The 16,672-nt window shown below is 39.8% G+C and overlaps 2 protein-coding genes across 2 annotated transcripts in view; one reads left to right on the forward strand and one right to left on the reverse strand.

The window, feature by feature from the left end:
• luzp1 (leucine zipper protein 1) overlaps positions 1 to 16,672 on the reverse strand; it is a 136,738-nt gene that overhangs the window by 116,818 nt on the left and 3,248 nt on the right. The window lies entirely within an intron of this gene.
• On the forward strand, positions 2,741 to 4,979 carry LOC117531915 (zinc finger BED domain-containing protein 1-like). Its single transcript, XM_034195103.1, has 3 exons — positions 2,741 to 4,008; positions 4,269 to 4,413; positions 4,539 to 4,979. The coding sequence occupies exons 1-3, from the start codon at positions 2,741 to 2,743 to the stop codon at positions 4,977 to 4,979; spliced, it is 1,854 nt and encodes a 617-aa protein (XP_034050994.1).

Below are 16,672 nucleotides of genomic sequence, written 5' to 3' on the forward strand. Positions count from 1 at the left end.
AGCGGCTGTTCTTGAACCAACGAAGCAGTGCTCCGACCCACTGCTTCATTGGTTCATTGGTTCATTGCTTCGCTGCTTTTCAGAAGCGGCAAGTCCACTTCTTAACCCCTCTCAAAGCCATTTAAAAATGTCAACTGCTAGTCACTTCTGTGCAGATTAAAGTCACTAACTGGGACTCTTGTCTTGTTGCAGGAAGAAATGAGAATCATCCATTCCGTTCACGCAGCTCCCAACGCTGCGCCGCTCTCTCTGAGTCAAGTTAGAGTCCAGCCGGGAATTAATAACTTCAAGTGAATCACCGTTTTAAATCAAATGACACCTCTTTCCAAACGTACACAGACGACAAACTGCAACAGGACTAAAACATTTTTTCCTCCCAAAATGAGACGTCCTACGTTCCTATGAATTACATTGATGTTGATGTGCAGCGCAGCCGGCTGAGCTCAGCTCAGAGGTATGGAGTGACATTCATGCCATTAATTTGTGAAAGGAAATGCTTTATGAAAAACTAGATTTTGTTTATTTTTATTTATGTCCAGAGATCAAGGATACAGTGACCAATTTTATTTTTATTTACATTCATACTCAATAAAATGTTATTGAGATAGAAAACATGTAAAGCCTACTTTTAGTACACAGAAAATTCACAGGAGGCATGATAAGGGAACCGATAAGGAATTGCATCGATAACAGAATTGATAGATAAATTCTTATGAATACCCATGCCTGTTTGAATCAATATTTATTTACGCTAAAATGTGTTAGTTATGCCAAAGACATTTAAAAACACAGAGATGTTTAAATGTTAAAAAAACCATGAGGTTTAAAATATGACACAAAGGTTAAAAATAGAATAGAAAGTTGCGAGTAGCAGCAAATTTGCCTGGCTCTCTGGTTCAAATTGTCTGTTCATCGAGCATGGATTTTCTGAAAAATGAACTGAATTGTTGCTGAAAAATGTGTCTCAAAAATTAGCGCTTCACTGTACCGAGGCTGTGAAAACGCCAGCTCAGCGTGCAGGCGAGGAGCAGCCGCGCAGAGATTCTGTCCACTGAAGAGAGAGAGAGAAAAAAAAAAAAACCTCTCCATTAAAATCCTGCGCGTGAGCGTCTCTGGTGATATATTTATTTTACAGTTGAAAGGCTTCCTGTTTCCCAAATTTTGAAGTTTGTGCAGCACAAAAACTGCTGTTTGAGAGGAAGAAAAAGAGAGAGAGAGAGAGAGATGAGAGAGAGAGGGAGAGAGAAAGCGAGCGAGACAGAGAGGCAGAGAGAGAGCTGTCTTTTTCTCTTTAAGTCTATAAAAGACTTAAAAATAAAAATACTTAAAGCTTTCTCCAAAACATCAAATCTAGGCTTTCATCTTAGATGCACCTTCTGGAAAATTGTAGCTGACCTTTCGAATATCTGTTCGATATCTGAGGACAGCGAACATTCTGTCTGGTGAAAGGGGAAAAAAAATCTCCATTAAAATCCTGTGCGTGAGGGTCACTGATGTTACACTTATTTTACAGTTGAAAGTCTTCATGTTTCCCCAAAAGTTTGAAGTTTGCGCAGCATAAAAACAGCGAGAGAGAAGAAAAAGAGAGAGGCAGAGGGATAGAGAAAGAGAGAGGGGGAAAGAGACAGGCAGACAGAGAGCTGTCTTTTCTCTTTAAGTCTATAAAAGTCTATAAAAATAAAAGTACTTAATTCTTTCACAAAAACATCAAATCTAGGCTTTCATCTTAGATACACCTTCTGGCAAATTGTAGCTCAACTTTCAGGTCTCCTTTTTAAGAAAATCCTCATGAAATCAACAACAATAACAATAACAATAATAATAATAATAATAATATTAAAACAAACAGAGCTCTGGTATCTGATCGGAAAAGTATCGGCAGATATTCAAATTCAGGTATCAGGATTGGATCAGAAGTGAGAAATTGTGGATCGGTGCACTACTAATTGTGAGTACTGAGTTTTTCTTTTTCTTCCCTCCCGAGAACTTTTACACTAGGTCAAGGTCAGTCATCATCGATATCAGCCAAGACCTTCAACAGGTCAATAAAGTCCAAATTTGGTGGCCTTGTACACAACCTGTGAAATGTTATTCTGCTTATGTGTTTGTCCGTTTTTGTTTTGGGTGTTTTTTTTTTGTGGGGGGGAGCTGCATTGTGATGTGGAAAATGAGATGTGTACAAGTGTACCCAAACACGACATGATGAATCTGAGGTCTTCAACGTGCCCAAAACTCCACAATGGAACCAAATTCCATGATACACGGGCTGGTTGACTTGTATTCTATTGACACCTGGGCGATTCTATGGTAACGGAATTACAATCAGAGCACATTTTTAATGGGGAGCTAAAATATGGCCAGATTTTCCGGTCGTCGTAATTCCATTACCATAGAATCACCCACATGCAGAACAGTGCAGTCTTGGCCAGGATTCATATGAAATTTGTGATTTCTCATCAGAAAGTGACACCAGCTTAACTTTGATCGATGCTGGAGCATTTAATGGATATTTAATAGTTTTTCTACATCACAGCTATCAATCACAGTTTTAATCAGTGCTGTGTTCAAAAGATCGATCCACGATCCGATAATCGATTCACGCTCAAAAAATAAGATATCGATCCAAAAATATGTGGATCGATCTTTTCCAGGTGGCTATAGGGACTATTTTCTTTGACGCGGAAGGAGCAAAATAAAAAGCGGGTGCCGGCTAAACGAAACCGAAACTTAAGAAAGCAAGATGGCCGAAGCTGCAGAGCTAAAATCACCACCTGGAATGAAAGCTGATGTTTGGCAATACTTTGGATTCAAACGTTACGAGGACAAAGACGAACTAGACAGAACAAAAGCAGTGTGCAAACTGTGCCAAATAGAGGTAAAATATAGTGGCAATACCACCAATCTCCGCAACCACTTATCCAGGCACCACGCCGACACAGCTAAACCTGTCGCGAACCAAACAGCACTGGAAAAGGCATTTGGTGTTAAATTTCCCTCGAATTCTAAGCGTGCCTTGAGCATAACCGAGGGTCTCGGAATATTTATTAGTAAAGACCTACGACCCTACAGTGTGGTAGAAAATGCTGGATTCAAACTACTGATCAAGAGACTAGAACCACGCTATGTCCTGCCCAGTCGCAAACATCTGAGCGAAACGGTAATTCCACAAATGTATGCGAAATCAAAAGATACCCTTGCACATTCGCTGAAATCTGCCGAGAGAGTGGCACTGACCTGCGACTGCTGGACCTCCAGAAATACCGTGTCTTACCTGACTATTACGTGCCATCACATTGACGAGGAATGGAGGCTAGCTTCTAGTGTTCTACAGACCAGAGCAGTTGAAACGAGCCACACTGCAAGTAATCTCGCTGATCTGCTCACCGAAGCCATACAGGAGTGGGGAATCACTGACAAAAACCCCGCAATTGTTACGGATAATGCAGCCAAAATTGTGAGAGCGGAGCAATTAATGGGCCATTTTCACATGGGCTGTTTTGCACATCTCATCAACTTGGCATCCCAAGCAGGACTAAAAACTCCTGCTATCGCACGCTTACTGGGGCGGGTAAGGCGAATTGTGGCGTTTTTTCACCGAAGCCCCACTGCGAGCCACACACTAAAAGAGAAGCAGCAGCTCTTTCAATTGCCACAACACAAGCTCATTGTGGACGTCACGACCAGGTGGAACAGCTCCCTGGATATGCTGGGACGTTTCCTCGAGCAGCAGCCAGCCATCTCTGCAGCGCTGCTGTCACCTGACGTCCGCAGGAGGGAAAGCGATATATGCACTTTAACGGAGACAGACATCACCACCGCAGAGGACGTGGTGAAATGCCTAGGGCCAATGAAGACGGCCACGCTCGCCATCTCCGAGGAGGCATCTCCAACTATGTCCATGGTTGCACCACTGCAGTTTCAGCTTCTGAGTCAGATGACATGTACTACTGAAGACTCTTCTGTGATTAAGGAGCTCAAAACAGCAGTTCATAACAATTTGAACTCAAGGTATGTTCATTTAACATGGCTGTGTAGTAGTAGCAGCATTGAAATGCATTAGTCTATAGTTTTTTAATATACTTGTCTTATTTTATTCACATTTTCTTACTTAGAATAGAGCAGTGATTTTAGACTGTACAATTCATACTAGTGTGTTTGCATGACTGTTCCATCTGTATGCATTTACTGTAGGCCTACCCTGCTCTATACAATGGATGCATGTTTAATCTATCTATCTAATCTATCTATCTATTTGTTCCTCTATATAGATATGAAGCCCTGACGGAGACCTTGTGTGTAGCATCATCATTGGATCCACGTTTCAAGACCCTACTATTCCTGTCTGGTGAGGCACGTGATGCTGTCTTCTTGAAATTGACCTCTGAAGCTGCTCATCTGAACCCATCAACTGATGTAAGTTTGCAGATTATATAGTGTGCACATTTGAATATATTTAGACTAGTTTTTTTTTAATTGGGCAGCAAAAGACTGAATTCAGGTTAATTTGTGTATTATTTTGTAATATTTTTCTGCATCAGGAAACTACACCAGAGCAAGAAGACACCTCCCATGGTTCAACTGATGTGGCTGTGCCTGCACCAACTCAACCAAAGAGGCAAAAAGACTCATCTGCTCTGATGGCTTTACTGGGGTCAGCCTACACACCACCAGAAACTCCACTACAAAGGAAAACTACTCCCACTGAAAGGGCTGAGGAAGAGGTCGCCACCTACAGGAAAGTACCATCTATTCCTCTTTCTCAAAATCCACTGACATGGTGGCAGGTGCATGCAGGGGATTTTCCTCTTCTGGCAGGCCTAGTAAAGCAGTACCTTTGCATACCCGGGACCAGTGTTCCATCTGAGCGAGTCTTCTCAACCGCTGGAGACATTGTTAGTGCTCAAAGGAGCTGCCTCACTCCACAGCACGTAGACCAGCTCCTTTTTCTCCAGAAAAATTACAGAATTCCTGAAGACTAGGACTCTTATCAGTCAATCATAATTTCTTACATAATTTGCTGTTGTTGCTGAGCTACTGTTTTTTTTTGTTTTTTTTTTTTTTTTTTTTTGGTGGTCATGGTTGGTTAGTTCTGGTCATTATTGTTTTACTCCTGCCATGGGTATGTTACTCAACCAAAAGAGGGCCACCAACTTTTATGGTTAGATTTGGAGACAGTCAAGCATCATTTCTTAAATAATTGACCTACTGAGCTACAGTTGCTGCTGAGCTACTGTTTTTTTATTTATTTATTTAAAATTTCTTTGCGGTCATTGTTGTTCTGGTCATTGTTTTAATCCTGCCATGGGTATGTTATTCAACCAAGAGATGGTCACCAAGTTGACAGTTGGTGGCACCAACTGTCAAGGTTACACTCTGAGACTTATCAGTCAAGCATCATTTCTTACACAATTGCTGTGGCTGCTGAACTACTTTTTTTTTTTTTTCTTTGTGGTCAGAAACCCTGCCATGGGTATGTTATTCAACTAAAAGAGGGCCACCAAATGTCATGGTTTTGATTTAAATTTCAAATAAAACTTGGATTTTTGTTCATTCCAAAATAATTACTTTAAATTCTTGACTCTTCTCTCTGTGTGTCCCTCTTACACATACACAGATACAATCACAAACACATGGGGCTGTTTTGTCTATGAGACAGTTTTTTTTTTAAAGTGACAATCCAGAAATATGTAAATAGATCGAATCGAATCAGATCGAATCGTGGATCGAATCGGATCGTGACCTTATGAATCGGAATCGAATCGATCCTGGAAATTCGGATCGATTCCCAGCCCTAGTTTTAATACAATAGTGATATGAACCAGAGTGAATTTTATCATGATTTACCATTAAATATTTCATTCCTAATATGCATAAACGTTAACCCTCAACAAACCCACACAGAACACGGGTGTGCAAACAGGTCAACATGTTTGTGTCATTTGCATTTATATATATATATATATATATAAAAAAGAACGAAAAAAAAGGATGTGACAATCAACATGCAAGAATCTGCCTTGGAAAATCTAAATATGACTAAATATCTGATTTACCAGACTATGCATTACATTCAAACTAAAACCAGAGCTGTAAAACATATGTGGCTCATCCATCAAAGACAGCATAAATAAAAAAATTATGTTCCAGTGTAACATCTACCGATACAACACTAACGATGTCTCTGTCTGTTCTTTGCGATAGTGCAATCTTGGATTGCTGGAAACCAAAATGAAGACCAGATGATTCCCCCCACTCCCCTTTTCAGCTACATGCCATACTTTGACCATATTCACATGGTCAGCAGTACAGCAGCTAAAAGGTTTTGGGTGGTACAAGCCAGTGACTGGTGTTAATAAATGTCAATTCCAAAAATATAGCTTTGGGAGACAATTTTGAAGTCTGCTGTGAATAATTCCCGGGGAACATTAAAGAAATCTATCCAACGTCAGAATGCTTTAGAGTACTTCAAAAATCTGGTTGTGTTCAAGCTGTCATAAAAGATGCTTTAAAATGGCATTTTCTGTGCAAATTCTGCTGATGCATTGAGTTTTAATATAAGCTTTATTGCATAGTTGGATTGAAGATCAAAGTCTGCATAAGTTAAAAGTCACATCTTGCAGCCAAAATGTCAAACACATACATCATATTGTCATATTATCATATGGTCTTGGCAGAAGACCAAATAGTTTAAACTAAGAGGTTTAAAAAATTTTAAGACATTTGTCTTTGCCATATTGTCAGTATTGGCTGAGCAACCATTTACAACATTTTAGTACCCTAAAATTCAAGCTCACCCAAAACACTATGTGCACCAAACATCCCAAGTTTCCGAATCACCTGCTTGTGTACACTAGATATATGGTGTTTTTTTACATTTGTTCTGAACCCATCACAGAGTAACTAAGAGTGTCTGTCCTTCCTGAGCATTCTATTACAAATATCTGTAATAATGTGAATTGTTCAGTTATTTGTGCAAATAGACCATTTAAGAAGTCTGTACTCCAGTATTTCCATCAAATGGAATAGGAGTCATTTGTTATGTTAGGTATCAATAGCTACACTGTTACTGAGGCAATAGCCTGGTCATAATTTTTAATACCCTCAACCAAGCTACCAGTCAGGAAAACCACTGCCCAGTCCACAAAAAAAAAATGCTTTAATAAAACATCTGAACCAAGGTTAACAAATTAGCTTTAGTTTGTTCGGTTAGTCTGTGATGGGAGCATGTTCAGGCTTCATTTGTACTACCCAGGGCACACAGGGTCTTGTTCACACTGTCCGGGATTTAGATGAAGTAAGCCCAGCCAACATCATGACACCCGGAGCTGCACTATTTCAGCTTCAAAAATTACTTGTGCTTAGCACAACAACAAAAAAGCCAAGCCAACTGCGGCCCACCTATTATGCGCAGAAACATTTTATCTGTCTTCACTAAACAAGTAAGAAGTAAACTGTTCAATTCTGTTTATTTATATAGCTCCAAATCAGAATGCAAGTCACCTCAAGGCGCTTCACCAGGATAAGGTCTGGTCTTACCAACCCGACTGACGAAGCACATAGGCAACAGCAGTAAGAAAATAAACTCCCTTAGGCATAAAGAAACTTCAAACAGACCAGACTCCAACTAACTACTTATGCCATACTGACAATGACAACAACAAAAATCAAACAAACAAACCACAACAAAGAATTTTAAAACAAATAAAACAAGAACATAACGGTTATAGGCGTTAGGTTAAGGTGCCTTGACATTTGCATGCATTTTGGTTCTGCACTCACGCACGTCGCCATGACAATGCCACCCGCTGTGTGTGTCTCTCTCTCTCTCTCTCTCTCTCTGTATTTGTGATACTTATAAGAGCTTTGTAAAACAGTTGCATGTTTGTTCCTTCTTATGAATAGCTGTAAAATTATGTTTATGATAGATTTAACATCGCGTTATAATCGATCAGATGAGCTGCGCTATGATGCAGTGCACTGACACAATCACTCGCTCTCACATGCAGCGTTTAATTGTTTGCGCAATGTTCACATGACGTTCACATAATTAATGCATCACAGAGCCGCGAACACATTACAACAGCTTACAACGCGTTTAGTCTCCTGCAGGGCAGAGTGCGTGTGCAAGTGCGCGGATCAAATTTGCGCAAGTGTCAAGGCGCCTTTACAGTCATGTTATACCCCTTCAGTAAGTTAATATCAGGCCCAATACAGACATTACATCGAATCAAGCACATCTCTATACAGAAAGAAGCTTTTGCTGCTGTGGTTTACAGTTTAAGCACTGTGAAGCAAACAGTTTTGTTAAAGTGAAGACTGTCACATTCTCTGACCATCATGTTCTGTGTATTCACTCCTTCCCTCCGATTCGTTCTGACTGAAATGTTTTCTGTGCACCGGGCGGGGGGGGGGGGGGGGGGGGGGGGGTAAATAAAATGCAGCCAAACTCCAGTGGTGAAGTTAAACTCCACACAGTGCTCTTGCAGTGATAACTGCTCTAAAGAGAACCCATACGGGCAATCTTCACATGCCATTCATCCTGCCCCACACACACAAACTGTCAATCTGCATCGACTTTATATTGGTTTTGCTTATTCCTATATGCAGAGGGATGGTTAATTAATAAATAAAATAAAAATCAAACCCTTGAGCATAAAGAGGAAAACTAAACTAGCCAACAGACTGGTTTTAGTGCAAATTAAGTGCAGTCTACAAACACATATAATGTAATTATCAATGATAAATTATCCAAAACCTATAGTTTCTGAACGTACAGAATCCAACTGAGAATTTTTTATGCGTTCAAATCTTAAGAAGGCAAACTCTGTTCAGAGTGTTTAAGCATTTTAGAAGGTTTCCACACAAAGTGAATAAAGTTGTAAAATGCAATTTAATTAAATAGCCCCCCACCCCCCCTCCCAAAAAAAAAAACAAAAAAAAAAAAAATCACAAAATAAGTCACCCCAAGGCACTTCACAAGGGCAAGGTCTAACCCTGAAAGGTTGTTTAATGAAACCCATTTTGTGGTCGTGCAGAGACAAAATTACAAATATTGTGTCAATGTACAAATACCTGTGGAGCTGACTATGTGCTGGCGTTAGCATTAGCACACAACGACATTAGCTGTTGTATTTGTCTGTGTGTGTCTCTGTGCTGATGAGGTCTTGAGCAAAGCATGTGAGCACTTGGAGCTGAAATGTTCTTCTGGCCACCCCTGGCTGAGTGACTGAATACAATCAGCCTCTAGTATCTGATGACAGATCTACATGGCTGGGAACAGCACAGTGCATAAGTGCTCTGGCACACAGGCACATGGCGAGGGATGGATACAGTCTTGTTCTGTCGCTGGCTCTGCACTGATAAAGAGCCTGCAACAGGGTAGAGAGAAGCGAGGACAATGAAGCAGTAAAGGGTTGAACACACTGTAGGTGCAAGGTAAGAAGGAGGCAATGGCACAGTGTGAAGCTCTGGATGCGAACTAAATAAGATGTGAACGTCTAGCAGAAGACACATGGGATACTCACACCTACATTTAATGTTTTATTGTATTAAAATCCTTTGTGTCAGTAATCCAACAACACTTTTATCTTTACTAGTGCTGCATGATTTGATTCATAAAATAAAAAACATAGTGATTCTTAAGAGAAACATTGTGATTTTGGTAAATGCATGATCTCGTAATGTCAACTCAACCACATGGGTGTACAACCAGTATATTCTGCACACCGGTGCTATACCCAGGTAAATGAGGAGGGTAGAAGCAGGGAGGGTTTACACTGTAAATTTTGTCAGCTCTCAGCCACATTGGGTGCACAAGCCAGTGCATTCGGAGTGAAATTCCCAAGTCTGGATAAATGAGTAGGGATGTGTCAGGAAGGGCCTCCGGTATAAATTTTGCAAAAACCAAACATACAAGTCACAAATTGAGTTTCCATATTGTTAACGTTTACCTCCAGAGTTTCCATATTGTTAACGTTTACCTCCACTGGTGCCGATGTCCCACCAGGGCGGCGATGGTGGGACAGAGAAAGTATCCAGAGGCAGCGGGAGAGGAGAAAAATTAGAAGTATTCATTATTTATTCCAAAAATGTGTATTTTAAACCGAAAAGTATATTATTACAATAAACATCCTTTTACAAACACCAAATCTTTAGTGTAAAGTACTTTGCATTGTAGATCTGAAGAAAGTACTTGTTTGAATGCTATAACTGCTACATCTCTATAGACACATTACACTGTAGACATGTGCAAGACTGCAATAAAAGTGTCAGCAAAGTGAATACTGATCCAATGCTTGCAGCTTAAGTCCCAGCTACTTTTTCTGGGTCAGGCTCCAAACTTCTCAACCGCCCCTCGTACCACTATTGCACACAATGAAATGAAATGCAGTGTGCACAAAGACACAGTCTACATGATTTAATTTGAGTTTCAAGCTGTTGGAACTTGGTAAAACAAATTCTGACATTTTATTTTAAATAAAGTAAAAATAGTTAGCTTGATTTCAGTGCGGCTGCAGTTCAGCAAACACATCTTTATGACATTCAGCCGTATTCCTGCATGTTGGCTAAACAGATAGCAATTCCAACTGGCCTGCGTACTGTCAACAGCAGCCTCTATCCCGGATACTGAGCCCATTATTACATTATCACAAACCACACACAAACACTGCGTGCAGGCTTAATTCATGGGCTTTCTACAAGAGAGACCATGATTCATCTGCTATTTCAAGGAGGTCCTCTTTTTATAAATCCTGCCACAACATTGTGTATTCTCTACTTCTCTGTTCCTGGTTGAGAAGGTTACAAGGGCTAAAAGTAAGCATATACTACTATTAATCATCACCATCATCCTGAACCAGCACTAATTCATATGAGCTTTTATAGTATAACTTTGTAAACTATGTAGCTTACACAGTTCTGACCCATTTTTGTGGACATAGAAACAAGACTCATTCCCTCATACATAACTTTTGCAAATAACCACAAGTGACATTTTAAAATATGCCAATTTTTGTTTTTCTCCAGTACTTATTCACTTGTTTTATAAAGCTGATGTAATCGAGCTGCTGTAATTACTCTCACCTTGACAAATTTGTCTGTACTGGTAATAATCTCTTAATTATTCAAATCATAGTTCCCTAAACTGTGGACCATGGACTGAGGAGAGGTTTTATGGTGTATTACTGGTGCTTTGAACATCACAGAGGAAGTTTTTCAGTTGTCCAATTCCCACCATAATCCATCAAAAATGTACTGACAGACAAAACACTGCATATTCTTCACAAATGTGTGGATTCGCTACCATATGCCAACAGCAGAGGCTCTGGGCATAAACCTTGATGAGCAAAGTGGCGGTAATGTTACCACCGACAAGCTGCTTTTGACATTCCCAGTGGTCTGATTCTCCCAGGCAGAAAACCTGAATATTTTAATTTAATCTCCAGAGCACTCATTTAGCCACTCTGTAATCCCAAACTCCTGTGCGTAGTCTGATAATTACCCTTATTGGACACCCATAATGATTAGTTTTTGGTTTCACCCAAAGCAGCAGAGGCAGTTTCATAGGGCAGTCACAGTGTCCTGCGGACGGGAAAACCAATCACGCATGCTGTAGACCAGGTTGTAAATGACAAGAAGGAAGCATGATTATTATCCACTGTGCACAACCTTTGTTTAACTTTCACTGTTTGGCAGGTGAATTTAAAGATGGCAACGTGGTAGCGGTGGAGGAACTCCTACAGAGTCAACAGCACTCACATTTGTTTAAAAGAACAAAAGTCACAGGGGGCATCTGCTGGGAACTAATCTTGGCTCCTTGCTTACTAAAGAAGAAAATGCATGCATCAAGCAATAATTTGGAAAAATTTAGACATGTCACTCGTCACTGAGCTGCTACTCTCATTTCATTTTCCCTTTGCATTTCACCCAACATACCCAAACTGCACACAAATTATGGAAAATACCACATACTTTGCAGGCAGTGTAATAATCTCCCACAAAAACATGCACGGCCGCTATTATGAAAAGTTGGCTCACAACTGGTTGTACAAAGTCCATGACAAAAGTTGGTTTGTGCACAGAGTGCAGCACAAAACTGGTTGCTGAGGTGGTATAAACTGCAGCTGCCTGGGAGGGCGAGCCTTACTGGAAAGTCATCAGTGGGATTTTTTTTTCTCTCCCTCTCTTTCAAGTCTGAAACAGGTCAAGGCAGGTCCCCTCCATCTCCTTCACTGCCTCAACTGCTCTTTACGAGCCCCACCTGGCAGATTAGTATTCCATCACTACAGCTACCTTTTCTGTTACTGACATGCACACTACTGTATGCTGTTCTGGTGAAGGTGCATAGGTCACATACTATTTAGACTTGGGGCTCACACACCCGCCTCGTTTCCATATGTATGCATCCATCACGTGTGAAAGAGGGCAAACACCAATACATACTTAACAGAACAAGCTTTGCTTGAGGCACTGCATGCAGATTTAGAAGTACCCAAAATTAATTCACTTAAAAAAAAAAATTATTCCATGTCAATCATGCATAAAGTAACTAGGGATGGGACCGGTACCGGTGTTGGGTTCCGATATGACATAATTCATGAATGGGAAAATACCGATCCAACCCGCGACATTTTCAGATACCGGTGAAGAGCCACTGTGAATCCTCTCAACTGCTGTTGTTTGCTCTCTGCTTGTTTACTGCTGGGTGGGAGGAGGGGGGAGGTTTTCTGAAGACAGGCTGTTTGAGAGAGAGCTCTCTTCCGCAGTGTTCTAGCTGCGGTTCAAACGGCTGTGGTGGGTTCAAATTGTCTGTTCGTCGAGCATGGATTTTCCGAAAAATTAACTGAATTGTTGTTGAAAATGTGTGCTAAAAAGTTAGCCGCTTCACTGTCCCGAAGTTGTAAAACACCAGCTCAGCGTGCAGCCGAGGAGGAGCCACGCAGAGATTCTGTCTGCTGAAAGGGGGGAAAAAAGTCTCTATTGAAATCCTGCGCGTGAGCATCGTTGGTGATATATTTATTTTACAGTTGAAAGGCTTCGTGTTTCCCAAAAGTTTGACGTTTGTGCAGCACAAAAACCGCTGTTTGAGAGAAAGAAAAAGAGAGAGACAGAGGGAGAGAGAAAGCGAGCGAGAGAGGCAGAGAGAGAGTGCTGTCTTTTCTCTTTAAGTCTATACAAATAAGGCTATAAAAGACTATAAAAAATAAAAATACTTAATTCTTTCTCCAAAACATCAAATCTAGGCTTTCATCTTAGATGCACCTTATGGAAAATTGTAGCTGACCTTTCAGGTCTCCTTTTTAAGAAAATCCTCATATAAAAATCAACAATAATGATAAGAATAATATTAAAGTAAACAGAGCTCTGGTATCGGATCGGAAAAGTATGGGTAGATATCCAAATTCAGGTATCGGGATTGGATCGGAAGTGAAAAATTGTGGATCGGTGCGTCCCTAAAAGTAACCACAGAATACAGGAACGCACTCAACTGGTTTATGGGTACAAGCTCATACACAGCTTCTTCCAGTAGCTGTCAACTTTTCTTTATGAACAGTAAAATCAGCCGTGTAGAAAAAGAGCTGGAAGCCACAGGAGATGTGCAAACTTTCACGGCCAAGTTAAAAATCATAATGTTCATCCAGTACTTCACTGAGTGCTTCCCCAACTTGACTCTTCCTGGATATGTATTGTCAGTGACATTCCATAAATAAAATATACTGAGTAAAACTTGAAGAAAATTGTGATTTGGTCCAACTAGGTACACTGAAAACTCTGGGGAAGCAGGGTGGTCAAGTGGTCAGTGTGCTAGCTTCCAAAACAGAAGGCTCCCAGTTAAACATCATCATCCATACCCATTCTCCATACGATGTGGAATTGCAGCAGTAAGGGCATGTGATGGAAATCAAAGTGCAGATTCATATTGGATGTGTTGTGGTGACAGGATCTTAAGAACTTACTTCTGGTATCCTGAAAAGTAGCAATAATGGTTACAGAGTCACAGTGCAGAGTGCTCATGCAACCTGCAGCTGTGACATTCCACCAGCCAGCATATCCATTTGAATGCATCCATACTATTGCCATAATTATCATCAACAAGATGCGAACCAGCACTGAATGTGGGCCCTACTTTAGATATTTATCCAAGTTTCAAAAGTACTGGCTAACAAGCAATACACCAGTAAATTGAAGACACTGCAAAACGTACTGTAAAAAGTACTTTGTTGGCACAAATACAAAAAGCTTTTAATAGTTCATTCAACACTCTGAAGGAGCCACTATCCAAAAATCAGGATATCAAAAATACCTGTTTGAAAAAGTGTTTGCAACTGTTTGTGAAACATAAACCATGTAGTAGGCTCATTTCTGATAATAATTAATAGGTGCAATACAAGAGTCTGTTTGTAGGAGCATAATAGCAGTGATTCAGCTGAGACCGTGGCCTGCGGCAATAATGCAATAAACATACAAAGTAACACATTGGCCTAACATCTACAGTGTCCAAAAGCTGCATCAACACGTTAATGTATAATTTCCCAAGGATATAGAAAGACAGATGTATTGAAATGATCATTTCCCTTATTTTGACGGCGCCCATAATACTTTTACAACACTGCCAAATACACAACATTCTACAACAATATGACTGACATCATTCATTGGTAAATTCGCAACCACAGGATCATTAAATTTAAAGCGGATGTGAAGAAGTTATAGAGTGTCACTACTGGGAAATCTATTTTACTGAAAAAGCAAGTGCAAAGTAATTAATTTTTTTTTTACATGTGCATACCATTTACACAACACCAACCACATTTAACATGCATACAAAGGGATTTAGACATATATCATTAAACAGAAAAAATCTGAATCTTGTGGCAAATGGCCCATTGAGATTGCAAAAGGCCCACTGTGCTCAGCACCGAGGGGCCAATGATTCATTCACATTTTTTACCTGCTGAATCCCTGAACAGAGCATGTAATCGTACTGAAAATTTCTGGTACACATGTACCGAATGAATACAGCAACTGCGCATGTAGAAGTGTAGTCCACCCTTTAGCAACAGACTGCATGTTATTTTAGTCCAAGCACACAGTGCAGGCTCTGCTGTTTAGAAAAATGAATGTTTCTGCTTTAATAATTGTGAACAAAGGCAGGTGAATCAGACAAAAGCTATATGCCAGACATGTTCATCTGTGGTTGGGTATGAAGCTGGTTTGCGCCAAGCATCATCATCTGAAGTGAATGCCAGAACAAGGTGAGTGTGGTGCAAACCCAGCTACACTTTGCATTTAAGCAGGCTTTTCCTAACAATTCAGACCTGACTAATAAAGTAAAAAAAAAAAAAATTACTTGAGGTGTTTTTTTTTTTTGTTTGTTTGATTTTAATAAACAGCAGACAGGATAAACAACCAAACTCTGTTGTTAAGAGCGCAAACTTTGAATACATGCTGAAAGTAATTGACACCCTTCTCAAAGTTCACCCCTCTAGTTTAATTAAAAATAAAAAAAATTACTGCTGTGTTTCTTGTTTTCATTGTACCGAACCGTGAACTCAAACCCACAGCACGTACATTACACATTGTTACACCTCAATTAGGCTTTGCACCAACTTCAAGAAACCACGACTATTAATCTATTTATACAATTCATTCATGGATCATGAATTCTATAAAATTGCCAAAATAGTGAAAAAAGCCTGTCAAAAAATATTGAATTTCTTTCATATTTGACAACATTATGTAAGATGGTATTCTATAATGACTGACAAAGTTTGATCTGGATTACAGATTTTGTTGCGATTTAAATTTAACATTGAAAACCCCATTTGATGCATATTTTACATTATATCTTAATCAAACATGCCCCAATCATTCTCATATTTGAAAGTAAGATGCAGACTGGCACTCACTGTCACCTGACAAAGTTTGATCTGGACCTCATCCAGATTGTGGATTTTGTGGACATTTGAATTTAATAGTGAGAAGTCCATTTGGTGTACGTTTTGCATTGTATCTCAATCAAAAGTGGCACAATCACTCATTTTTCTGTTATGGATTTACCTACCACACCAAAATTAAATGGAGGTTCTAATTCTATGCCTGTTTGTCTATCATCCAGTTATCAGCCAGAAACCAATCACAAATTGTGCATAGCAGAGATAACCAATGTTCTGTGAAAATTATCTGAAAAAGAATTCAAAAATCAAAAAAGTTGAAAAAAAAAAACAGATTCAAGTGCATGAACTAAATGCATACTCCTGACATTTGATCACATCTAATTTATCTTGTGAAAAGACACTTCTGACAAGAGTTTAACCTTGAAATTTTTTCCAAGGTAAAAATTTGTGGAATTGGAAACCAGTGTTGGCAGAGGTTTTTACTCTATGAGCAGGGTGCCCTAGTTAAAACTTGTTAGACTACCGGAGCTCTTAAATCATTAGTCACAACAGCCATTTGCATAACTTATTCAAACCATCAAAAGGTCAGACCAAAGGCTCCGTTCAAGATATGTTTATGTTCCACTCAATATGCAAACCAGGACAAACCAGTTTTTTTTGCACTCCCAAATCTGAATGCCATTTCTAGAAGGGCACTGCACACTTCTGGTGTCAGAATGAAGCTCTAAACATGATGTTTCAGTTGTTTCGGGTTAGGATTAGGATTTAAGCGTATT

This window comes from Thalassophryne amazonica, chromosome 19, assembly GCF_902500255.1.
Source record: "Thalassophryne amazonica chromosome 19, fThaAma1.1, whole genome shotgun sequence".
NCBI classification, from domain to species: domain Eukaryota; kingdom Metazoa; phylum Chordata; class Actinopteri; order Batrachoidiformes; family Batrachoididae; genus Thalassophryne; species Thalassophryne amazonica.

Coding starts and splice junctions, on each gene's coding strand:
- LOC117531915 (XM_034195103.1), top strand. CDS start 2,741: ATGGCCGAAGCTGCAGAGCTAAAATCACCACCTGGAATGAAAGCTGAT. Junction 4,009..4,268: donor CATAACAATTTGAACTCAAG/GTATGTTCATTT, acceptor TCCTCTATATAG/ATATGAAGCCCTGACGGAGA. Junction 4,414..4,538: donor ATCTGAACCCATCAACTGAT/GTAAGTTTGCAG, acceptor TTTCTGCATCAG/GAAACTACACCAGAGCAAGA.